The sequence below is a fragment of the Aquila chrysaetos genome, chromosome 23 (assembly GCF_900496995.4).
Source record: "Aquila chrysaetos chrysaetos chromosome 23, bAquChr1.4, whole genome shotgun sequence".
NCBI lineage: Eukaryota > Metazoa > Chordata > Aves > Accipitriformes > Accipitridae > Aquila > Aquila chrysaetos.
This window is the reverse complement of record NC_044026.1, coordinates 7815832-7843382: the sequence shown is the minus strand read 5'-3', so window position 1 is coordinate 7843382 and position 27551 is coordinate 7815832. Positions and strand designations below refer to the sequence as shown.

General features: G+C 35.5%; 1 protein-coding gene across 7 annotated transcripts in view; it reads right to left on the bottom strand.

The window, feature by feature from the left end:
* The window catches only part of REV1 (REV1 DNA directed polymerase), a 62656-nt gene that overhangs the window by 8449 nt on the left and 26656 nt on the right, over positions 1-27551 (bottom strand). For 3 of the 7 annotated variants that reach the window (XM_029999072.2, XM_041119499.1, XM_029999073.2), the window contains 12 exons: positions 25807-25914; positions 24177-24293; positions 19285-19417; positions 18146-18274; positions 17316-17470; positions 14837-14956; positions 11910-12130; positions 10723-10895; positions 7305-7407; positions 3750-3906; positions 3180-3382; positions 342-575 (listed from right to left, as the gene is read on the bottom strand). In XM_029999072.2, the coding sequence (XP_029854932.1) occupies positions 342-575; positions 3180-3382; positions 3750-3906; positions 7305-7407; positions 10723-10895; positions 11910-12130; positions 14837-14956; positions 17316-17470; positions 18146-18274; positions 19285-19417; positions 24177-24293; positions 25807-25914 (1853 nt within the window). Of the gene's footprint in view, positions 1-341; positions 576-3179; positions 3383-3749; positions 3907-7304; positions 7408-10722; positions 10896-11909; positions 12131-14836; positions 14957-17315; positions 17471-18145; positions 18275-19284; positions 19418-20909; positions 21235-24176; positions 24294-25806; positions 25915-27551 lie in introns of those variants that run through there. The other 4 variants (XM_029999074.2, XM_029999077.1, XM_029999076.1 and 1 more) reach the window with 4 other exon arrangements.

The following is a 27551-nucleotide window of genomic DNA, read 5'->3' as shown; positions in this document are numbered from 1 at the left end:
GGACTGCTTCAGACTTATGGTGCAGTGTAACTCAGCTGCAATGCAGAAAAAAAGGCTACTTACACACTAGATTGCAAAGCAAAGTATAAATGAGGAGGTTTTACATTAAACAACAGCAAAAACATAGGCATACTGATGACTACAAATCTTTAACAAATACTATCACACTATGTTTGTGGTAGATTAACTAACGTTTGAAAGCAGACTTTTTAAAGATATTAAAGGACCATAAATAATTTTGGGAAGTCAGAGATTCTAGTTAATGCTGTCTCAAGAAAAAACTGTTAACTCTTCCTATGGGTGGAAAGTTGATGTTTATTGGTACTCTGCAAACATCCTACCTGTGAGAAAGCTGGCAAGGCTATTACATTAATTCCCGTATTTGTATTTGGTTCTTGGAGCTCTGGTATTTGTAAAAGCACTGTTCCAACTGGTTGTGACAGAAGTGCAGTGTTACATCCATTTATTGGCTCTTTTTTGCTATCTCCGTTACTCTCTCCTTGCTGAAGGCTGTATATTTGCTCTACTTGTTCTCGGAGATCAGACGGCAGAGCTTCTAGCACAGACTTATCTAGCTACAAATATATAAAAGCTTTTAGATTTTTCTGAGGAACAGATAACAGAATTCATTCTAGTAAAAAATTAGTTCTACAGTTCTTGAATTCTTTTTTTTTTAAAAATAATTTTAATCTGTGTATGCAAACATACTTAGGAATCTGACAGTTATACTCTGCAGCAGCAAAATGTAAAAATATCATTTAAGACTAAGTAGTTCAGTAAATATGAATGCTCAGTTTTATCGTTTCACAATGTTCAGTGTTCTCATCACAAATCATATATAAGGTTTTCAACAACTACGTAGTGAAGTTTTTCACAACTATGTAGTGAAAAGAAAACCCAAATTCTGAATTCAAATTATATAGGCAATGTGTTGATATGAATACTAAATTGGTACAAAGCAGTAAGCAATTAATTTCTTCCTTTATATAGTTCTAGGATACATGTTACTAATTTACTTTAATGATATTACGTATGTTTGCATACTGTCAAGACTCTTGTCATAGATTTTGATAATGAAATAAGCTTTAGAGTCTAATTTTTGCTTGCTGTTAATTGCTACTTACCATCAATTATGGACTTGAAACAACTGAAATGACCCCTTGGTGCCTAAAAGTTGCTGTATACAATGACAGCTGCACAAGTGATAGAATGAATATAACCGACAAGCAGATGTACAGCATCATTTTTCTCACAAGTAAAATTTGAGTACAACAATGTAGATAAACGCTAATGTTTGCCTGTAAGTTCTGCTAAATAAAACTCCATAGCAGTGTTAGAAAACTTTATCTTTTACCTTTAAGAAGAAAATGTGGAGTTTATGAACAGATTCTGGATTTACACAGAAGAACCACAAATATCTATGAAAAGCTACTTGGCTTATGGTAACTGAGAGGTTTTGACGAAAGCTGTCTGTACTACTAATCCCTTCAGTTATTCTTCTACATTCTGTTTGTGTTCCCTCTTTCCAAATTTGCTACATACATACCTCTATAAACATTTTCTGGAAATCCTGGGTGTAAAATATCTTGCTGTTGCCTTCCTAGCACACAGTAGGCAAACAGCACTATGCGACTAACTCTCACCACTCCTTTCTTGTACTGAGTTCCATATTATATTCCATATTGTAATAAGGTTATAAAGCAGAAGGAAAGATAAGCATATTGTGCCGTAATGCCACCAAGGCTTTAGGAACTCTACTGCACAGCTAGTGCATTTTTTGCTTGTTCATACATATTCCTCCTATAGCAGAATCTGAGTGTATGGAGCTTCATATTGTTCAGCCAAGTTGCTTTCAGATCCTGAGCTAGCTTGCGTATTGCATCATAGAAAAAAGTTTTCTGCCAAAAGCATAATGTGCTTCTGAAAATGTATAAATATTTGGGAAAGCTGTTAACAGAACACCAACAAATGCTTTTACAGATTTAAATTACAGAAATTAAAATTACAGATTTTTACAGAAGAGCATGTAAATCTGCTTATACCTAAAATACCTACAGAATTCAGTGCAGCTTGCTCATAGCAGACCCTTCTAACAGATGTCTGCTTGAATAACATGTGGGGTGGAAATAAGGAGGCTCTTCCTTTGTTAAAACACACAATCCCCTTGCCCAAACCCCACAGAAATATTTTACTTATATAAAGATAGTCCTCCTCTCATCTAAAAGGTAAGACCCTGTACAAATGTTAAGTGTGTATCTTCGCTTCAATATTATTTGAAGTAAATTTGAAAAAACACAAGAAGATGGATAATTAAATCTAAATACAAGTTTGACATTCTTTTAGGCAGAAACTTAAGAGCACAGCCATTGTAAAAGTATATGAGGTAGTGTAAGACTAGTTGGTGTTCAGTTCCTTCTCACTGACTAAAGCTTGAAGACAGATTTATACTGTAATTTAAAGACTGATATAGAATACATGACTTTAAGAAATAATGTAGAGAAGACTACCTAATTATCATTTATTGGCATCTGTGCCAAAGAATATTGCTGCCATAAAGAGGGATGGAAAACATTTAAAAGTTCTGTCTTCACGAAAATGACACAAAGTACTTGTCAAAATTCTTGAGCCACTCATCAGTGAGTAAGCTAATCAGAAATAATTTTTAAGAGCTAACATAAGAAAAGGGAATTTACAAATCTGCATCATAGCATAATCACATAAACATTGAGCATTAACTATAGAATGTGTCTAATTTCTCTGATGGAAGTTTTCCTAAAGCTTATTGCTTGTTTTTTATAATTAGGCACTAGGCTTTGGTTGTGAAAGGTGGAAGGCAATGTTTTTTAATATTTCATCCTTGGCATCTTTTCCATTCCTGTTCCATTGCAATCCTTTTGCAAGTGATGGGAAGGGAAAAAGATACTGGAAAACTAAATTTCCTTCCTTTGAATAAACAGAATCTTTTTGAGTTAGCCTATAAATGACTGCTTTTAAAAAAATCCTTTTATTAAGGCAAAAGAGTTTTGCATCAATAACAGTTTCTTACTGTGCATCATACTCTACTAGAGCTCTTTCTATTTAAAAAAAGTGCAATGTAACTTTTTTGCTCTATCCAAATAAGATAAACAACCTCAAGTTATTACAGTACAATGCAGATGTTCTATATTCTCAGGTTTTACCTGGGAAGCAGACGGAACCTCAATACTCAAATTAAGCCTGGATTTTACACTGATAGGAGAATGCACGCCATTCCACTTGACAGCAGACTCAGTGTTGTTAACATTAGAATTGAGACCAGATGTGAGATGGGTACCACGAGATGGAAGAAAAGTGCAAGTTCTTGAATCAGAAGATATTTCAAGGTCCATAGCAGCCACAAATACTACACATATGAAAACAAAACACAGAAAAATCATCTAATAGTGAAAAATAATCTGAAGATTCAAGATATAGTGACAGTAATTTCCAGTTTTCTTTGCTAAATAGTTTATACAATATATAGCATAATTACAACACTTTCTATTTCAAAGAATCCTTTGTTACTATTAACTTTCAAAAAAGATTGGAACGATCCTATACAAAGTTTTATTTGTAGCATTTTCATTTGCAGCAGCAAAACCCGCTCTCAAAGAGTTATGTTAACTAATTTGTACTGGTATAATATTGAATAAGTATTCCAAAAGGTAATTGATGTTGGATCCCTTCAGAACTGATCATTATCACACATGCAAAGTACAAAGCTTACTGACCTTCCTTACGTTCTTCGTCTGAGCACTTTTTTGCTTTCTGAACATGAAAAAGATCAATAACTGAATGTGATCCACCAGGTAAGTGTCCAGATTGTACTGCTGAGTGAGCCGAAGTGGTTTTATTGATGGGAACTAACTGCTGTACCTGAATTCCAACCTAAACCCAAAACATTAATACATCCATTCAATGAAGTTTTAAAAAAAAAAAAAAAAAAACCACAAAATTTCTGTAATTCTTTCATAATAGCATTGCCTTCTCTGAAATTGGCTGCCTGTTGTGGGTGGGGGAGAGAACGAATAAAAGTATGTTGAAATGCACATAAATAGCTCCATAAAATATCCCAAGCAAATCCCAGGATTATGCACTGCAGTCCAACAACTAAGAAATTACAAAGACAATACCATCTTAACTTCTCCGATATAGAAAAGTGCTGTCAACAGGATCATGAAACAAGGCATTTGTTATGAAATTTCTCAACACTAATACAGAAGTACTGACCAGGAAGTGATTAGTATTAAATCTGGCTACCTGTACAAGAAAGGAATGTTTTTCCTGAGGAAAATCTATACTAAATCTATCACTTCAGTCTACAAATGAGAAAAATAATGTTGTTTCACTTCTAGACATGGTTCTTGCAAAGTCTCAATGGATGAAAGTACTTTGGTGAAAGTAGTCTTTATCAGATGAGGTGTTCCTCATTTTGAAAGACATCCTCACTTTTCATTAACTTTTAAATACCAAATCAACAGGGGTTCAAAAACTGTGTTCATCTAAAAATGCACTGGTACTTTTTGCAAGTTTACTGCTAATCCTCAATAATTATTGAGAAAAAACCCCAGAACTTAAAAAAAATTGTATATAGGACTCAGAAAGCATGAAGGAGCTAGTGTATGTATTTCCATGATGTCTTCCTCTTAATTACATAGCAAGTATTTTGCTTGTTAATACTTTCTTAGTTGCAATTAATGGGATACTGAAACATTGTTGTAAAAAGCTCTTCTTTGCACTTTTATCTTTTTGCTTTGAAATATTTCTAGATTTGAGTTCTAGAGTTTAAAAGAAGCCTTTGCAATACCGTGTTTGCTGTGCTGCATGACAACTTTGCCTTGGTTTTTTTTGCCTTTTAGGACAAGCGTTTGAGTTAAAGTGTTATGTGAAGTCTATGGGACAAGGGAGTAGATTCACCTGCCCAAGTGTGGGCACGAACAGCTAAGGGTATCATTTTAGGACCTCTTCTAGATATTGAGAGAAAAAGGACACTTTAAAGCATGACTCACCTCATGTATAAGCAAAGCTTAAGGGGACTAACTCCAATATAGACATATACATTGGAGGTGTCTGAAGTCAGTTCAAAGGAATACCACTAAGGGACCTTGGATATAGCTGCACTTTATTATATCATCTAGAACTGAATGGCCTCTCAGAACGGAACAGAGCCACCTGCTCACAAGTAGTAAATTGTCTTGCAAAACAACATGTGCAACACCGTCCTAGTTTCGGCTGCAATAGAGTTAATTTTCTTCTTATTAGCTTGAACAGTGTATTTTGGACTTAGTGGGAGAATAATGTTGTTAACGCACTGATGTTTTAGTTGTTGCTAAGTAGCACTTATTCTAAACTAAGGATTTTCCAGTTTCCCGTGCTCTGCCAGCAAGCAGATGCACAAGTACCTGGGAGGGAGCATGGCCAGGACAGCTGACCCAAACTAGCCAAAGGGATATTCCATACCATACCACATTATGCTCAGTAGATAAACTGGGGGGAGTTGGCCAGGAGGGGCAGATCACAGCTTGGGCATTGGTCAGCAGGTAAGCAATTGCATTGTGCATGACTTGTCTTTTCCTGTTTTTTTGTTTTTTGTTGGTTTTTTTTTTTCTTTTTGGTTATGTTCATTTTCATTACAATTATTATATTTTATTATTGTTAGTATTATACTTTTTTCTACTTTAGTTATTAAATCGTTCTTATCTCAACCCATGAGTTTTACTTTTTTTTCTGATTCACCTCCCCATCCCAATGGGAGTCGGGAGGAGTGAGCGAGTCGCTGTGTGGTACTTAGTTGCTGGCCTGGGTTAAACCACGACAAACACCCACAGGATACTAACTTTAAAGAAGAATCCTCTAAAACAAGGGCTACAGAAATCAAGTGAAACAGAACAAGGTAAGAAGTCAAGAAAGACAGCAAAGGAGACAGACAAGAAACTAGAAAAAGACAGGGAGAGGACGATAAAGATTTCCTCAACTCCAAGAAGAAACCCAAGTCATGGAGCTGACTTTGCAAGGCAACATTGTGAATCAAAACTCTACTTCTACATCCAGATGACCAATAAATGCAGGTTTGTTTTAGAAAACCTCTGTGCTCTGTTTTGACAAATGGCTGATGCCATAATACTCTTATCATGGGTTCACATTACTATGACAAAACCACTGAGATGAGCAAAAATGTTCTAAAATAAACCACAATTCAAAACAGCCAGCAATTCACCTTCAAACAAAGGCCAAACCATGGGCTGGTTAACTTTCCTTGGCCCCAAGACTTCCAGTCTAGGGCAAAAGCTCCTCTGATCTGTATCTCTGATTGGCATTACAAGCAGTATTTATATTAGTTACTTCATTAATACCTGTGCAGAAGTTTACAGAAAATTCTAAGACAAAATAAAGTTTACATGTGCTAACAGAACTGTAGAAGATACAGTCTAACTTTGTTATCTTAGGCTGTTTTAAGGTGTGGATTAATCCATATCACAATAAAATGTTATTTTTTTACATTTATGGTTTCGTAACCATGTTTTTCAAAGGTAAACATACAAAACGTAATATGATTGCATAGCCTAACTTACATAAGCCTTGCATTATTGTCCTGGTTTCAGCTGGGATAGAGTTAATTGTCTTCCTAGTAGCTGGTACAGTGCTATGTTTTTCAGTTAGGTATGAGAAGAACGTTGGTAACACTGATGTTTTCAGTTGTTGCTGAGCAGTGTTTAGTCTAAAGTCAAGGATTTTTCAGCTTCTCATGCCCAGCCAGCAAGAAGGCTGGAGGGGCACAAGAAGTTGGGAGGAGACACAGCCAGGACAGCTGACCCAAACTGGCCAAAGGGGTATTCCATACCATGTGATGTCATGCCCAGTATATAAACTGGGGGGAGTGGGGGTGGGGGGATCACCACTCAGGGACGAACTGGATGTCAATCAGCGGGTGGTGAGCAATTGCATTGTGCATCACTTATATATTCCAATCCTTTTATTATTACTGTTGTCATTTTATTAGTGTTATCATTATCATTATTAGTTTCTTTTCTGTTCTATTAAACCGTTCTTATCTCAACCCATGAGTTTTACTTCTTCTTCCCGATTCTCCCCCCCATCCCACTGGGTGGGGGTGGAGTGAGCGAGCAGCTGCGTGGTGCTTAGTTGCTGGCTGGGGTTAAACCACTACAATTATCCACACTTTTGCTTAAGTTTGGTTATCGTCTACCCTGGAGAACTGAAAATTTATGAAAGACAACAAAGAAGGTTGATAAAGAGAATAAATTTCAGTTTTCCCATTAACTCACCCCTCGCATATCTGATATGTTCAGTTTCATTGTGTGAAACATGTTTAGAGTTTCTTTTCCAATTACTTTTGCACTGTCTGTTGCATGGTCTAGAGTCACAGTCCTACAAAGAATAAAAAAGTATGGTTAAAAAGGAAACTGTTTCACAAATCCTAAAGACAGCAACAATTCTGTATTTATTCCAGAGAGGACCTCAAAGAAAGACAGATCATAATTTCTTGGCATACAGAAACTGAACACTGTTTTTTTGTTCTGTGGTTTCTTTTTAAAGGTAATTAGAACTAAGCACGTTCTACAGAAAAAAAAGCAGATTACTTACTAACTGAACATTCTCAGTGGGCAGTCCGCACATTAAATTGTCAAATACAATATATATTTATATACATGCTACCTATTGAAGCCAGACAAAAATGTTGCACTTTACAGTACTCATAGAAATGCACTCATGCACTATCCTTCACTCAAGCTTGGTTCATACGAGTTTGCTCAGTATTATTTCAGTTGTCAATTGTCAAATGTCTAAAGCATGAGTTTCAGAAGGAACTCTTGAGGGAGAAGCAGATATAGGCATGTGCATGTGGATTACAAAGAACTGGGATTAATGGTAAGTAGCTTTAAACAACATTCCAAATACACATCTTACACCGTGGGCAATTTTCTGCAACAACTCTCACAAAATTACCTGGTTATGAGTTTTACAAATTGCCACCTGAGAGCTTGGCAGGGCAGTAGTAGTGCTTGGTAGTTCTGGATTCTCTAACGGCCTAACATTTGAGACAGATAAGGACAGAATTTCAGGTGGCTAATCCAATGTATGGGAGTGATGTAAAGTCTTCTCACTGAGGTAACCGATGCAGTTTTAACTCTGATGGAGTGGGCTCTATGGACAAATGGAAATTCCACCTTGGTGTTTTGACAGTGTGCCATGCTGACAACTTACTAAATACTTTGATGGTGTCTTCTTAAATTTTGCTCTACTTTTGAATCTGTCAGAAACCACCATGAACAGCCAAGCTATGTCCAGAAAAGTCTGGTTCTGCCAATATGAAAAGGAAAAACCTTTCTGCTGTGAATGGTATGAAGACCTCCCTGAGTCTTACACATTAACATTTTTAAGAAAAAGGAGATCAGTATCACCATTAAGATGCAACTATGCAAAATATCAGGGAGAAATGCAGGATGGGTTTAAAGGTACACATGATTTCAGAAGAGTATTTTACAAAGGTCTATGCTGTACTATCAGGACTTGATATCAATGATGCAGTAAAAATACCATTAACATCTCAGAAGTTGAATTTGATTTTAGGTGTGTCTGTGAGTCTGAATCCTTTGTAGGACTATGATTATCATTCTAGGAAATCTTGACCTGTAGGATGAGAAAACATAGCAACTCATTGACCTGTGAAGTAAGGGGGCAAGAAATGGGTCACGAGCTATAGCTACAGAGAAAATCTTCAACTGGAGAAACTGGTCACTTTTAGCTCCAGTAAATAATACCAAACTGCTGGAACTGGGCTGTACACAGGGAAAGCACACTTGAGGGAACACCACCCTCCTCCGATTCCAATTCATTTGCCTGGATGCAACTTCCAGAGTTTACCCCGCTACTGCTAAAAAGCCTTTCACTGGACTGAACAGAAATGCTCTAACAAAGACAGCAACTATATCATCAAATAGCATAATTTGGATTGACTGGGGTTACCAAGTTCATTAGTAAAGCCAGAAGCAGAAACAGAGACACTGCCAAATGAGATCCTGACATCAGAACTGCTTCAGCTATGTGTGAACAACTTAGCATCCTTGGGTGCCCCCTCACCTTACCTTAATGAAGACTTTATGAATTAAGGAAATTTCAGGGCACATGTACATTAGCATGCCTGACCACAGAAATGAGATCCAAGACATTGGCCTGTTCATGAGAAAGCAGTCTGGCATTAGTTCCAATAAAGGAGGCATAAAGCTCTATCTCAACACACCCTCAATCCTAAAAGGATGTTCTTAAGCTGTCAAGAGACATGAACAAGTTGCCTTCTTGAATAGCCGAAACATGGGCCACAGTCTCTGACCTTGATATTTTGAGATTCAACTTTCTTAGCTCCACTCTGGAGCTTGTCTTTTCTCTTCTAGGACCAAAAAAATTCTCTGCAGACTTATTAGTGACACAACACGAAAGACAGATTTGACACAAAGAAACCTGTCTGTACTAAGATGGACAACTGCAGTCCAAGCTGTCTGATGCCAGCTCCAATCTTCAGAATCCAAAGTGGCCTCTCAGTCTTCTGCAGCAAGTAATTCTGCAAATACTGCCCTAGTCCCCATGCACTCTAGACTTGAATGAGAATGGTACTGATCAGTTATCCTTCTTGACAAGTACAAAGGCAATTTTCTTTGAGAACTGACTCCAACTGCCACAATCAGCATGTGATGAACAACCTACCACAGAACAGCAGAAAGCCCTCAAGAAAAGGGAAGTACTCAACACTACACAGCTCAGGGAGAGGAAACAGTTTGCAGGAGCAGAACATTTCAACTCAGCTGGTCACTGAAAGAAATAAAAATACTGCTGCATACGTGTCATAGTGCAGGATGTAAATATGTCTTCTACAAGTACTGCGAAAGGAAAACCAGCTCCAATATTGAGCAAGCTGGAGAAATGTACACCAACAACATACACGTACGTACGTATTACTGTTTGAAGACAAACCCTTTAAAAGATCAAACGCCTCTATTAGCTAGTATTTCAAGAGACTATCATCAAATTAAAAACAACCTTAAACTACAGATTATTGAAGTCAAAAGAAAAAAAATGTACCTCCCTACCAAGAGAAGTGGATAGTCACAATGATTCATTGAAAATATTTCACTAAATCACTTGAATTTTTAAGTAGCATCCACAGGCACGCAAGAGTACATTCTCTGAAGAAAGCAATTTCAAACCACAAAGAATACACTTGTGGAGTCAGATTCCTTCTTTCCCATTCCTGCTTCCTCTGCAAACCACAAATGGTTTCTTCTATGCCCCAAAACTTTTCAACTTCTGATGTATTTTCTTTTTTGCCTATTTTTGTCTTTGAAGAAACTCAAAGGTAAAAGATGACTGTTAAAATTGTTCTCTCTTTCTGATTCAGATACCTTAGTCTCTTCCTTCCTTCTCCTCCCAATATGCTGTTTTTTATCATTGGGGGAATTTACATTCCATTCTGATGACCAAAAGACCAGATATGTACAACCCAAACACAGATGACTTTTGATAATAATATTCTACTTCTGATTTTGGTGCAGGTTTGATATGTAGACAAAGAGGTACCAAGCACTTTAAAATTTCTGTACTGTCTTTCTGTAAGTTTTGGTGCTCAACATCCTGCAGAAGTGTGCTCATGCCTACTACCAACCATTCTTTTTTTCCATGTGTAGTTACCTGGCGATATTATCACAGATTCCATGACCTCCATATTTTGCAGGCTCCACTGGTGCCCCAGCCTTTCTGACCATAATTTTAAGGGTCAATCGTCTACCCTTCATACCAGCAGCTTCAAGTCTACGTTGGATTTCTTCTGAGAGGCTCAGAAGGAAAGCTTCTGCTTCCTTAGGCTGAAGGGGAAAAACAACAACATGTTTAGATAATTACCAGTTTTCAAATATTGAAGGTAAATCATTAAGGGTTAATGCAATCCAGATTGTGTAAGCTGAAAAGAGCAAGCTGACTCACAGGCAATTGTCTTAATTTAACTTCAAGTATGTTGTTTACATTGTAGGTCGCTGTAGTTAGGTGAGATGGTAGATTCCTATCCTAATGCTGAAATAAGTAGGAAATACTAAGTCGTTTTGGAAATAAGTGTTTAAAAAAAAACCCAGAAGTATTTAGAAACCCCAACACAGAATTGCAAGTCTAACTTTAAGCACACGCGTAGAAGATGAACAGCTTAGGGTTTATAAGGAAAATCTTTTTCACCATGAGGAAAGTCAAGCTGTCAACATGTTGCTCAGAGAAGTTGTGCAGTCTTTGTTCTTGGAGGTTTCCACCACCAGACTGGTCCTGAGCAACTGGTCTGATGTCATAGCTTCCCCTGTTTTGGGCAAAAGGCTGGACTACACAACATCCTAAGGTCTCTCCAAAGCTGATTTTTCTATAATTTCTATAAATTCTTAAGTTCTCAACAAAGAGCTGAGTTATTTTTTAATACAATTTTGTCAACAACACTCCCCCCTCTACAATATTTGTAAAAAGTCTAACAAAAATGTTGTACTGGAGCAGCTCATTATGGTTTCAGACACTGGCATCTTTGAATAATCAGCATTTAAATGAAAGAAAATGCCAGGTGTTGACAAACCTACTGTGGTTCTCTTTTTCTGCACCAGACTTGTATAATGAATGTAGAATAGCCAGCTAATTTTGTGCTAGCTTCTTTTCAGTCCAATACTTTTGCAGTCTCTCCTCCCATTTTTATCGTTTGGTCTCCTACTTCTTCATATTCCTCATTTCTATTTGGTGGCTAAGACGGTGCTCTAACAGATCAAAGTGCAAGTGACAATAATCAGAATATGAGAAGATTCTTCCACAGCTGAAAGAATTCACTACAGAAAAGGAAGTAAGTTTCAATTTACCTGTGTAAACCTTATTCCATAGTTGATTTCTGCTGAAACAGATTTTCTTTCTTTTTCTGTACGAACAGGTCGATCATCCAAACCACGACAAAATCTGTAGAGCATCTGACCTGTTTTTGGACCAAATTCTTTTTGCAGTTTTGACATTGAAGCACACTGCAGATCTCCACACGTTTTAATTCCCAAAGAAGCCAGCTTAGATTCCATTGTCCTGCCAACCCCTAACAACAAAGCAATTAGTTCTGTTAACTCTACACAATTCAGAGCAGTCAGGTATTGAACAAATAAAATTTGTCTTTTTAAACCTATACTAGGTCCTATCAAATTAATAAATATACACCATAAAAAAATTTCCACTCAATAAAACATGGTTCAAATGGAAACTTTTGCTATCTTCACCTGTATTTCTTTAATCTATTTTATATATTTATTTTAAGATTTCATACTGCAGCACGTTTCTTTATTTCTGGGTAAAATGTGAATGACTCCTGCTTGCAAATCTTCTTGACAAGGTACTGCCTGTACAGAGTATATAGCTCTGAACACCACAACATTCAGTCCAAAGTGTCCAACATGTGTATTATGGCAAAACGTACTACAAGTAATTTAATCTAAAAGAAAACTAACAAATATTTTGACTACTGTTCCACTGCTTCCTAGGTAGAAAAATAGTATTTCAAGTAGAAGTGATAGCATACCTGTATCACTTGCGCTTTGAATTACCAAGCACTAGAAATTGTAGGTATCCATGGCAACGGCACATATGTAAGTGTGATAAACTTAAGTGTATTTCTGGGTTTTGGAGAGATTGCCTGTTACTTCCGAAAAATATTAGTCCTTTGAGTTTACCAAAGTCAGCAAAAGTTAGAAATCTCAGGTAATCAGCTGCTATCTTTAATAATCTGTTTCTTTGTCCAAGTGGCATTACTGACACAAACACTAAGAAGTTTTTACTATGAACATGAAAGTGAATTCTGAAAACTTTAAAATACTCAAGTCAAAGCACAGTACCATATGAATAATTTTCTAGAGGAAAAATATCTCCTATAAGTTATGCCAAAGAGAAATGGTGCTGTGCTGTAATATTATGTTTGGCCATGGAAGGGGATACATAAAGAGAATTTCTGGTAAACCTGCACCTGTCTATGTATGCTATTCCTACCACTTTGTCATTTCAGTGTCTACTGCTGTTTATTTTTTGTTTCCCTTCTCTTTTTTTTATTTTCTTAAACAGAGAAAAATACTATTTTGAACATTTAACACTAAATACATGTGTACACATGCAGGCTGAGCTCAGCTGATCACAAACATACAAAGCATAAATGAGTGTTTACTCAGCACTTTTTGCACTATGTCTGTGTCACATTATACTACTAAAGTATGGAATAACAATACAATACAGAATTACATGCCAGGAAACACTTTAGCTTACAACCGTTCTTAAAGTATTTTCCTGGAACAATAAAAAACTATAAAGCCTGTTTTCATACAGGTGTATTCTGTATGTCCTTACTGTCTATCACTCTCCCAGCACAGTAACTCCAGTTCCCTGCCATCTCTCTGTGAATGCCACTATGCCTTGGAGAACCTCCCTAAAATCTGTGGGCCAGAAATGTTTCTTTCCTGCCCTCCAGCTTTCTCCTTGGTCTTCTCTATGTCCACAGGCATCCCACTCAATCGCTCCATTTCTTCCTTACTGAAATACCCTTCTCTCTCTTATCTGACCCAGGAATGCAGGACAGAAAACACATACTCTGGCTATACATATGATGACTGGGAACTACTGCAAAAATGTACAATAGCTGAATTTTGCCTGCCTGTCCCTCAAAGGATGTACTCACTTGGATCACTCTCCTCTGTCAAGCTGTCATTTTTCACAAAAGTTATGGAAACATTATGTCATTAACACTTCTCTCCCTCAGCAAGATTTGGCTGAAACAGCCAAACAGTTAATGAAACTATTAATACTTTCATACTTGCAAATTATAAATCATAATCACTGTCACAATCATTTCTTCAGACAACTAGGCAAAAAACCAGCTGCAATTTGACAAACCTGTTGTTGTTCTTTAAAAGAATCAACACATTCTGTCACAGTTTGCAGTATACCATTGACTAAAGATCCTTACACAAAAAAATAATTACCTGTGTAACAAATGCCTAATGTGTATTCTACCAGAACCAAAAACTGTCTATACCTGGATGCAAAGCATAACAGCAGTAATACTCCCACAGTAGCCTTACTTTCCACCTTCCTCTCTATTTACCAGCCATTCTAATACAGCTCATGTTGCAAGCAGAAACACTTCTCTAGTTCGGTAACATTCTCCTCCACCAAATTTTATTTCTTAATTTTCCTTCTGTCCTTATTCTCTTTGAAATCCCTCAGAGTTTCTTAGATGCAGCAGAGATTAAACAAACTCCTCTCTCTCTCATTTTTTCCCTTCACATATTCTGTTTTATTATGGCATCTGTGCTATTTTTTCCAACTCCTGACTTCATACGCTCCTTTTTACTCTCTTGGACTAGTTCTAAGCAAACCCTGCCTCTCTCAACGATAAGTACCTGATGCTACTCATTTTATTACATTCATTATGATACAGCAAGCTAGCACTCACTTGACTCATCTAAATAATTTTATTAAAGGATGTAAGGTTGCATAACATACTAAACTCTTGAGTTTCTTCTGTAGATCATGCTGTGTGAATCCATAAAATTCTTTACTAAAAAAGATGCTTCTCAAAGATACAAAAAGGTCACAGAGATTCTTTTCAGAAATTTCAGAAATTTTCAGAAATCAGTATATCTTCTGTTTTCAGATCATAACCATGGAATAGCATCTAATCTTGTTTGATCCAGCACACAGATTTGTAGCTGAAACTGTTTTAATATCAGGAGGCAAAACGTCCTCTAAAAGAAAGGAGTACCTGGAAGACTGGTAACAAGTTGCCCTCTGATAAAATCATCTACTTCTTCAGGTTTTAAGTGATACTGTCCATCTGGTTTTGCTTTACGAGTTGCCATTCTGGCCAGCAGAATATTGGAACCTGTATAAACAACAAAGTATGTCTGTGTTAACTTCTGTCTTCTCAAGTAGAATGCCGCAGTTCAACAGTCAAGGAAAAAAACGCACAAAGTACAGTCAAATTCTTTATCTTTTACAAAGGATTTAATGAAATATTTTCATATATATTTGCAGTTATCTAATTCCAAATTAGCAGCTAGCCGTATTTGTGATTACAGCAGTGTAACTATAGTGGTAACTGCAATTGCAGAGTTAAAACCAACCAAACAGAAAAACCACCAAAAAACCCCAAACCAACCAAGAAGTGCAGGACACTTCACTAAGAACACTGAATTTATTTGTTTTGGTTATGTTCTACATGTGTAGAGGTACAGATAAACAGTTAAGCGCAAATGACACTGCAGAACTTCAAAAAATCCACTGTGGTCAATGTAAATAATACTTAGGTGACAATTCTATCAAGTATATTATGCAAGAAATACTGGAATTAAGCTAATATTTGGGCCTGAGTATTCACTAAAAAAATCCAATGACTTTTAAATTATTATATGCACTCATGAAGTGTGGTGGGAACAAGACCTATTTCAGCACTTTTTCTTCCCTGTTTACAGGCTTATTCGTGCCCAGCCAATAAGATCTCTGAAATGATACCCGAACACATTCATTATTGCCACTCAAACACCCTGTTCTAAGATAAAGCAAACTAATAAAAGGTCAGGGGAATTCATGACTCACAGAACTGGGTGTTACTATTGTTCTTCTCCTCCCACCTGTGTTCACATTCTTTTTGCCTATTCTAAAATTTTAGTCATTAAGAACAGTAACAGAGTTTTATGTGCACTGTTTCTCCTGAGAGGTTAAATTGATGAAACAACTAATGACAGATTCCTCATTCTATTTCCTGTTTAACTTCGGGGATCCATGTTTTCTCTACAGAGTACTGAAGATTTTTGATCCTCTTATCCATCAAACATACCAACATAGCCTCTAATACCATGAAATCTCAGTGATTTACCTTCTGCAATGTATTATTCCCACAACACTAAAGTGAAGTAGGAAACAACTAATACCTCACTTAACAAATGAGAAACCAAGATATGGGATGTTTATAAATGAGTGTTTAATCTTTCACTAGCATTGTTTAAATCAGTTTAGTTGAGCCACTAAAATCTTTAGGGTAAAAATTAAATTTATTCAATTGGCCTAAGCACGAGCTTCTTAAGTTTATCTCCAATCAGACAACAGTGTTGAGAGGAGATCTCAATAGTAACAGTATCTATTCAAATTTACATTTTATTATACGGGTAAAACTTTCCCATTGGGCAACATATAAATCACTTACACAAGATGTATGTTTCTGGCAGACCATGTTTTTGAAATAAGGTCTCTACATTCATGTAATAGTACAATTGTTTCCTCTAATTTATTTACTTAATGAATTACGAGTGAAGAGACAAAGTCCTTGTTGTGTACCTACCATATGAATTTCTAGAAAGGATACCAAAATAATTTTCCAATATCTCACACAAACTGATTATTAGCAAAGAAAAAAAAATGCTCATAGTTATTTGTCTCCTTCAATCAGTAAGAGAACTATGATATCAAATTAGAAAATAACGCTTTAAAAAACTAATTCTGCTCTTTCTATAGAAAAAACACACTAAATAAGCATATAAAACAGATTACAAATGTGTTTCAAGTCAAAACAAGACACAAACAGGAATCCAGGGAATTACAGTCTCTGTACTATGATATCATAACAAATAAAGGAAGAATTCTGCTTACAGTAATGAATTTCAGCTTGTCTCATAAGTGGATTTCATACACTTATATACACTCAGTATATTTATTTACAGATATTCAACTCTAGCATTAATTAGGGACAAAAACAAACAAGAAAGGAAGGGGCCAAGTGAAAAGAAATCAAGGAAGTCTTTTCAGATGTGTTATTTCATATACAACACCTACTACAAATCACACAAACCTTTGCTTTCAATACCTTCTAATAATTATGCTAAATCACACCACCCTATAAACTCTTACTGCTATCTCCAATAAAGAACAGAATCTTTGCTCATTTTTCTATATACTGGAAAAATACAGTAGCATTTAATAAAAATGAATGTAAGAATATCATACAGATGGAATTTTAGCATACTGTTCCGATAACAAAAGGAGAAGTGATAGCAATTTTATAAATTTTTGCTTAAAAGTTTCCACTTACGAAGTTTTTCTTGCATTTTTATTTACACTAATTTAATTTAAATGGCAATATATTCTGTACCACACAAACACTTAAGAGTTTTAGTAATCTTACATAGCTGTGCTACACCTAACAATAGCAGGCACTGCTTGTAAACAGAAATGAAATAGGTACTTACCCATCCCAACAGAAGCAGTGCATTTAGTTTGGGCTTTGATTTCGGTGCGGATAGCATTTGCAAGTTCATCAGGAGTCAATCTGGTCTCTGTAAGGATTTCAGTGATATCTACTAGTGCTTCATCACAACTGACTGCTTCGATGTTATGAGTATAGCTATCAACACAAAGTAAAGGAGGTGAAACACCAGCAACTGCTCACCATCTGTTAAAACAAATATGTAGCAAATAAAGTCTTCCTTTTGTGTTGGCATTTCCCTGCTTATTTTGTATCACACATCGCTTATATATTAAAAATGCTAAACCAGCAAGTTACAGTAACACTACTATTGGATGACTAATTTGAACATGCATCATGATTTTAAAGGAACAGCTGGAGAAGGAGTTGAATACTTATTTTTCATTGAGAATAATAAATTTCCAGTTTTGTTCAAGTGCATTTTAAACCAGAAAGTAGTTTCTAATAGATGTTACTCTAGTAACCCATTCTGAAGTTACTCAAAAAAGCTCTTGGAGGAATCTCACTAATAAGCAGGGATCTGCTTCTCATAGTGTAATCAGTAAAAAATTTAACAATGACTCCTTTGGAAGTCAGATGTTGACTGTTTACAGGATTTGGCTTCAAGATGAAAGAATGCTCAGAGGAAGCACGGTGCTCAAAATAACAAAAATACTACAAAAGGAAGATCTTGAATAGGAATGGCTTTATTAAAGCTGAAGAGTAACATGGAGATGAAAATACTAAATCAAATAATGGCATTCAGCAGTGGCAAATAAAATATGCCTGATAACCTTACCATGAAAGATCATGTAAACAAACAGCACATGTTACCTTGCTAATATTTCATATACTGTCCGTGCAACTTCTTTGTATGCGTCAAAATCATACGAAACTGCTTGAAGATTTGGACACAACTTTTTTGCTTGGCCAAAAAACATTCCATTCTTTATGCCGACTTGTCTAAAATTAAATAATAAAAGACCCCAAATAAACACAGTACCAACTTTTCCACAAATTAATATGGGGTATACCCGAATGAAGTATTTGTTTTTTCCCACAAAAAAGAGTTATCAATATAAAGGAATTTAGTGCAACTGCTAGCAATTTAATAGGTAAGAAAAATAACTGCAAATAGAGTGTTTGAATTAGCTGTATAATATTCAGGCATGCAGCATGGACAGCCTGCCTTTGGGAACATGCTTAAGAAAAAGTCTCCAGAATGCACTACTTGCTATCTTCTGTTTCAAATTAAAACCACGCATATACTACAGTGACTAAGGTAACTGGATCTTATATTCCACTGTGCAAGCTTACAAAATTATGCTCCTGTAATAAATAAACTCTTAACTTTTTGAGATACAAATTTAAGCGTGCCTTTCCTAGCACGCTTGAGAAAGGTTCCAATGAAGGAGTAATTTCTGGAGTATTACTTCCATCAGGGAAGAAAATCGTATTTCCAACACTGTGCTTATATGTATGACAAGTTGTTTCATACTCTGAACATTTATAAGCTATGTTATTGGGGATGCTCAACATAATCTGTGCAAGAAATGGTTTTAAGTTTAGTAATCACACTTACTGTCTGATTTTTACTAAAACCTTCAGTAATGAAGTGTTCTTAATTCCATAAAAGAATGCAATTTTGATAGAAAGAAGTGAAGATAACATTATGAAATCAACAATATCACAGTGAATGGCATAAGGTTTTCCATAACAGGCTTTGTTTCAAGTAACATGTAGGCTAGGTTGAGAGCTATTAAGCAGTGTTTAAAAAGCAGCAGCATCCATAGGGAAGACCTTGTGTTAAATTCTAACAACCTATATAACTACAACTTTAGAAAACATAAAAAAACCCCAAATTCCTCTTTAGATTAAATTTAAAGAAATTGACTTAACAACTGCTATTTTTGAACATTTTATGCCTATATGTATGAGATTTTCAAGCAACTTGATAGGTAACTTTTACCTACCTGGCTTCATAACTACAAGAAGCTATTTCAGCCATGGACAGAACAGTGAGATCGAAGTCAGCTCCATTCACATGTGTGGAATCCGGATGCTCCCAAACTGATGAGTCCAACTTATCAGGTACTCTAATTTCTGCTTGGAAAATAACATTTACATTTGTTTTTATGTTATTTTTCTTAAGAGTTCAACAGAATGAATGTGAATAAAATAAAAATTATGGATTTTATTTTATACAATTTCTATACTGCTACCTGTTGATGAAGAGGTTCTTGATACTATATGGATTTATATCATGGTCCAGAAAAAAAAAAAAAAAAAAAAAAAAGAACCCCCCACATAGTAATCTCTCTCTGCAGATCAGTATGTATATATTACTGAGAAGAGTATTAAGCTACAGAAAATGTCTGTTTTCCTGCTAATTACTAGACAGCAGCTTGCTGGTGACTACATACACTATACTGTAAAGTAAGACTGATCTCAGTTAGCTTTAATGACAATAAAAATGATCAAACACTTGAGGCTCACTGCTACAACCACATCCTGTAAACAAATACAAGACACTAAAAAATTTACCAACTGCTTGGCTGAACAAGAAGACACTTAGCTACCTTTCTTTTTACAAAAAGCACAACTACCACACAGAAATTAAGTTCAGAATAGAAACCCACATTTTATCATACCTAAAACCTCTTACTTAAAACTTTTCTAATAATCTAGATACCACAAAGTGATTTTTAAGAAGTAAAATAACCAGAATGCTAATTAGCTCAAATTAAAAAGTGCTAGCTAGAAGCTTATATTTCCTTTAACACTCTTATGGGGATATTAATCGACAAAACTTCTGCTGTTACTTCCTAATAATTCTCTTATTAGGATATGTCAACTTCTTTCAAATATCACCATAAATTTATCTTGGATCAAAATGATACAATTACAAATACTGCAACCCCAGACTGAAAACGAGACAGACCTTCCCTAATTCTATAAAACTTCACTGCATGCTCTTAGATAAATTTTAAAGAGTCCTCCAGGCCCACTGTGTACTAGGTACTAGAACAGAATTCCATGACACTGAATACTGGAATCACGTAAAGCATTTTCTATTTCTTTCTGTCTGGGTTTTCACAGTATGTAAACCTTGAAAGACACATGCCTATACTCTAAATACAGATCAGCCTGAAAAAATGGCTAGATGCAAAAACTACTATGCCCTCCCAAACTCCCCATCGGAATCAAAACAAGGTATCATACAGACAAAAAGCTTCTATTTACTTAAAATGAAATCTAATATATATGTTATAGTTTTTTTTCATTATTGTAGACTATTTAATACCATACAACTTCGTAATATAATAAACAGGTAGTTTTCTTCAGAGTGCCACAATGCTTCATTATATTTCATGGTACTAAAAACTTACACACTGACAATTTAACTGAAAGGAAACATGGAGCTATGTGCACACACGAGTAGTTATCAGACCAGAGAAAGTGTTGTAATGAGTGAGTGGAGACAGCAGGGGTAGAGCCTGACTCATGTGAAAAACTGCTTTTATTCAGAATTTCTGCTAAATTCGTGCACCTTTTTATGTCTTAAATATTTTAATGTATGATGAGCTCAGTAAGTTACCTAAGATGTCTGCAACTGAAAATTAGAGCAAAATTATGCCCCAAATAAAGACAAGAATGACAAGAACAATTTCCTTAGTCCATGCCTTCCTGTGCCCTGGCCTGAGATGATGCTGTCATCTTGTCTATCTTCATTGGACTCGTCGACTTTTTCCACATCGCAGCAGAGCAGATCCCCCCATGAGCTGATGGAGTCACTTCATGTGAAATTCAGGGCAATGCAGAACACATTGTCCTCAATGGAAGGCAAGGTAGAGAACCTCTCATCAAAAGCTGGGAAACTAGACAGGCACATGGTGAATGTGGAGCAACGGATGGAGAAATCAGAGGCCAGGACCCAAGTCTGTGAAAAAGAAATCGCTGAGAATAAATCTGTGACTAATATGATGGTTAAAATCTGCTGCTCTTTAGAATGAAAAAAGGGAGATACTAGGGTTGAGGGAAAGGAAGCCTAGAAAACATTCACATCTTGGGCATTCTGGCCATGGAAAAGAGACCCCAAACTATGAATCCTGATTAACATATGTTAATCTTCTATCTTTAGAACATGAATGTTAAAGATGGCATGTATGTAGAGAAGTAATTTCTACTACCCAGAAAGTCTATCTCCAATTCGGAGATTTAGGGTGAGAATGATAGCAAGTTTTTAAATTTAAAAGTTATACAATCTTGGATGAATTCAAACAAGAAAAAGAAAGTATTGCATAAAAGATTCAAGATTCTATTGACACTAGGTAATTGTGTAGCAATGCAGATCAAAGGCAGGAACCAGTACCACTAAAGAAGTAATTTGCAAAAAAAAGAAGTAGCTGAAGCAGCAGAATCCAGTATTTGGTCAAAAGTGATTCATAAGGGTTTCGTTTTGTTTATTTTTTGTTTTGTTTGTTTGGTTTTAATTTGGAACATTTTTTCTAATAAGCAAGACCTGGAGAAGGCAAAATCAGAGAACAGTCTGGAAAGCATGAAGCATCAAAAAATGAAGTGGATTCCATGTTAAAGCATGGATGTAAAAATATGCTCATGTTCAAAGTTGGTCCCAACTACCTTTTTATTTCATTTATGTAACATGTCCCCAAACAGAATTGTGTATGTTTAACAGCATAATTTAGCATTCTGTATTTTTGATATTTTAGAAAAAGTACTTTTCCATGTGATACATGTACCTACTGGACCATATTTACCTCTGGAATGGCACAATTAAACACATGCTGTGAAGTGTGTCATATAACTTTCTAAGATACTGTAATGTTAGAACAGCCTAACCTGCAATTCCACCTTTTCATCTAAGACCATAACTAACTGTAATTTCTTTTCCCCAAAAGGAAGACAAGCCATGTACGTATGAGAATGCAAGCAGAAACAACAGGTTTTATTTTTTGTTGATAAAACCACTGTACATGGAGATAAAAAATTAATAAAGAGACTAAAAAAATATTAGGAACTGCAGCTAATGAGATAGAGATTATAAAAAGAGTGTTAGGAAAAAATCCTTTCACCAAAACAATAGGTTGCACAATCAGACTAAGTATCAAGAAAGAAAGAGCTACCTGCCTGCCTGTGTGCAAGCCAGTGAGATTGGATGCTGAAGTTAAAGAAATGAATGTGTGGATATCCAGAAAAAGCTGCCACAGTAAGAAACTGAGTTTGTTATACAATGAGGCTGAAATCTGCTGTAGCCTTAAGTAATAAATATAGTAGAAGAGATACTACTGAATTTGTGAATCACAAAGAACATGCTAGATATCAGCTAAACTTCTGTAATTTAACTGCCTCACTCTCCAAACATTGCTTGATTGTATGAAGTTACACCCTTATCCAGTCTAAAGTCCTAATAAAAATTATAAAGTCACTGTCTAAACCTGAACTACCAATAAATAGTTCATACACAAGCTATACTACAGAAAATCCAACTCCATAAAAACCACAGCTATCTTTGTAACGCACTTATATATGGCATTGCAAACAACACAGCAGAAACTAAAGTCTGGAGGATCCTGAAAAGTCCTTAAAAAGTTAAAGGCCAGTGGGTTCCACAAACATATATTCTACCTCAGTTTTGAAGTGTTCTTAAAACTACAGCAAAAATACAAATAAAATGGCATCACTTCCTGTAATACCTTGTTTCCAAATGTCTTTGAAAATTGGCAGAATTTATTAGTTTGGTTTTTTTGTCATTTTTTTTTTCGTTTGTTTTTGTTTTTTAAAGTACTAACATTTCAGAAATAACCATGGAAGAACAACCTGTCTTTATCCACCTCTTGAATCAACAAAATAACTCACTGAGGTGTAAGCTTTTTAACAATAGCACTTGCTACCACAAGGTTGGTAAAAAGTGCATGTACGAGGGACAAAGGAGAAACTCAATTTTCACATCTAAACTGAAATGAAATAGCAGCTGCCCCTTATATATGCACTTTTTACCAACCTTCTGGTAAAAACTAAGTTTCAAGCTGATCAAGCAGAGTGGTGGAGAAAAAAAAAGAGAAACAAGTTGCCAATGTTTAGCAATATACTTTCTCATAGTAAATGCAGTTCAGGCAGTATAATAATAATAAAACTTGGTAATAAAAGTATATTTTGTTTCCATTAGTATACTACTACTCGAGGACACAGAAAGTTACACATTTCTAAATTACTGCAGGCAAGTAAGGAATTCTCCAACTATGACAGATGCCCTGGTTTTGAGGAAAGAAAGTACTGGAGAGACAGAACTCATGAAGTTGCACAGACTTTCTAGAAACCTAAAATGCTCTAATGACCACGCAACTTAACTCATTGTACACAGATATTGTACACATGCAATTCAAAAAGCCAACTTCAAACAATCAATTTCTCACTGGCCATGTGCTGTCATTTCTACTTTTATAGCAAAAAACATTTCAGTAGCCTTTTAAAATTTATTTTGTACCTTACTCTGTAATAGACTTACTTAGAACAAAGTGATCCCAGACAACCTGTATTTATTTCTTATTTTAAATAATTACTTAACACTATATCTTATACGCAACCTCAACGAATGTGAGCAAAACCTAAAACTACTCTAAAATAATTCATCCATACTGACCAAAGCTAACTAACAAGAAGTCACAGTGGCATGTTATTACTGAGGCCACAGAGCACAATGTTGTCCAAAGATACTTCTTTTCTGAAATCCCCTGCATGAAAAAATCAAATTCATCCACTGTGCACTTTATTAATAACTTTAAGGAAAAAGTCTTCAATAATGACAGTTAAAAACATACAGACAAACAAACAGACTTATCTGTACCTGCTTTGCCATTCAATAGCTTATTCTGGTAATATTGCTGTTCAATCTGGGGGTTTGCACCAGGCCGCAGTGGTGCCTTTCCTGCACCTCTGTTACTAGTAACAGCTACTGGTTTTCCTGTGGAGAACAAATGCATATACTTGTAAGTCAACATCTATAATAGCTTACATTTTAATAATAGCAAAACTAAGGTAAGATCATAAAGATGCCCGCTTTATTTTTTTATAATTTCTTTCAAGCTTATACACTTTTACAGCATTAAGGAGGAAACAGCTATGAAAGTGACTTTGCATTGTGACTATCAATTTGCTGTCTTAACTGCAGTCACGTGTAAAGAAAAGCTTTTAAAGAGTGAAAATACAGCCTTACTAGTTTGTCTTTATTAACAAGTATAACTGGAAGCTGTGAAACTTCACCAACACCCTAATGATTCATTAGTTTAAGACACAGCAGTGTACTGATTTTAAATACTTTTATCATGTTTATTAAGTAAACTAGGAGAGTATACACATATCAACACACTCAGTTCCACTTGTTTAATTAACTGTACAAGATCAAATCTCTAATAAACTTTTGACTTTTTAGTAGTATCAACACCTCCATAATTTTTCCACAGGAAGCTAATTTATGCACTGGAAGTTCTGGCAGACTTCCATGGAACAGAAAAAAATATTTGCAGAAAAGTCCTAGGTTCTTTATATTCCAGTAGTGGAATTTGAAACTTGCCAAGAAATAAAGCCTGAAAGACCCAAACATACCAGGAGTATCTCTGATACAATTGCTCCTGCCTTTGGACAGAAGAGAGCAAAGGAATTGTATATAACAGCTTACTCTTTCCCAGGGTCTACAATAGCTCGGTGTCAGACAGTCACCACTGCACCAAATCTTCAGACTTCTGCATGACCAGAGTTCAATGTTTGCACAGAACAACTAGTATCTCCACTTCTGAATTGTACACTTGTAAAAAACCCACCAAAACTTGCTAAGGAGCTCCACTAACTCTTCCTATGCCCTAACGATGATCACACAACTCAGACTTCTAAATGGCAAATGAATTGTTCATCCTCCAGGCCTTATAATACTTCATGTGTAAGAGCTTAGATAGAAAAGGGAAGGAGAAGCAAATTTCCCTTGAAAAAGATGCATCAGGCAAAGAGACAATTAATTCTCAGCCTTGACCTTTCCACTTTTCTAGTTAAACAAAGCTCCTTATGTTACTTCAGAAAAATTATTAGGCTATCCTCTCCCCCCCCCCCCTTTTTTTTTTTTTTTAACAGAGAGTGACCAAAACCCACTTTTGGTACAACCAGAATTTGATCTCCAATTTCTAATATGGTAGATTTAAGCCTCAGTAAGATATGTGCAATGTTACACAGAATGGTTGCTCCAGATTTTACTTCTCTCTTCTTTAGATAATGAAAGGAGACAACAAGGAGAATTCCAGTTCTCTCTTCCACTTGCTTTTGGATTGTAAGAAAGTAAGCAGGAATATGAAAGTTGCACGGTCTGACTATCAAAGATGCCAGAAAAAAAGATTAACAAGGAAAGTTCATTTTGTAAGTGTGCAATTTTGGTTTTATTTTTAAAGCCTTAACCGAGTAAACTGTAACATGTAGAATTAAATACTGACCTTTGAGATCTGGTCTATTTCGGATAGCCACAGACACAAAGAAGCAATCCATATCCACGTGCATTATACAGCTCTGTGGCTTGGCTGAGCTCGCAACAGACACATTACCTAGTATGAAGATACACCAACAGAAAACTTGAACCCTAATTTACACACTCTGGTACTACTCACAATAGTCATCAAGGACTATTATCAAGTTTTTATGACGTTAAATTATAAAGAATTTTGTTTCTTCTCACCAAGAAGATATTTACATTTACAAAATTCTCAGAGAAACGTAAACATAAACAGTAGACAAACAGCCTAAAAATGCATCAACTTAAAGTTTCTATTTTATTTTCTCATAATTAACACCCTATACCTAACATGTTCCCCCAATCCAAGGAGATTAATGCATGTTGTGGGAACTGGATCTTAATTTAGCTATATTAACACTGAATCTGGAACAGAGAACTTTACTCCTTTTTGTTCATCAATCAGAAGACTGTTCCAAAAGATAAAAAAAAGTTTAGCTGCACTAAGAGCCACCATTAATTCTTCATGAAACACACCGAAATTAGTTTTAAACCTCCCATGCAATTGGATTTTGTCATTGCTGTACCTACACTCATGCAAACATTCAGCAAAGATGAGCAAGATCGCTCCAGACTGAAAAACTTACATGCCTAAAGCACTAGAAACACTTGTGTCAAGTATTCTAGAAGTTCAAGTCTGCATGTCTCCTCTGACCTACCAGAGGAGGCTATATCTAACAACAACAACAACAACAAAATCTTAATTTGAACAATGCATAAAGTATAACAGTGAAAAAAATACTTCAATACATCAAATGAACTGTTCTGCTTAACTTCTGAGTTAATTACTGAGTAATCCGAAAAATGTTTTCCTGTTTTTAATAATTTCCCATTTGAACTCATTCTTTGAAAAATAAGGACTGTCTTATAAAGGGCATATTTACAAATCAAGTGATCAAGTTAATGCTTAAGAAGCTGCTACTTATCAACTGCAACACAGTCATTAACTATTTGAATACACTAGGCCAAATCAAAGAGAAAATAAAAATATATTAGCTTATACCATAATTTGATGGAAAAAATACACATTAAGGTAGTTCATAAGCTAACATGTTTTATAACTGGGGTGTCCTAGCACAAACACATAATCAGTTAATTTATCTAAACAGTAATTTTTTAGGATGTGGTAATTTATCGTCAAGCATATTTTCATAAGATTACAAGTGAGTATTTTTACAGTACAACAGAGTCAGAATCTCTTTGATGGTACAGAGCTAGCCTTTTAATTGAGTAAGACTGTAAATGAGAGATTCTAAAGATGCAAAATACTTTATCTGTACTTGTAACACTTTGTCTCTCATGAATTACACATATTTCTTCATTTTGGCCCTTGAGGTAATGACATAAAACATTTCTCTTCTGTCAGAAGCCAGGTTCAGAAGTCTCATATGACACTGCTACCCATTTAAACAGACCCAGAGGTATATAAAACTCTTACTAACAAAAAAAAAAAAAAAAAAAAAAAATTAGATTTTAGTTCACTTCCACATGTTACTCATCTTTTAAATTTTCACACTGAACTATAAGCAGCAAGGTTTTTCTTCTGTTTTTTCCCCTTTCGATTTTCACACAGCAACTACAGACTTGTGTATTTAGATATATATAGTATTTTTTCCCCTTGATCAATCCATGTATCTTGGTAAAGTCAGGAATATTATTTCTACAAGGAGG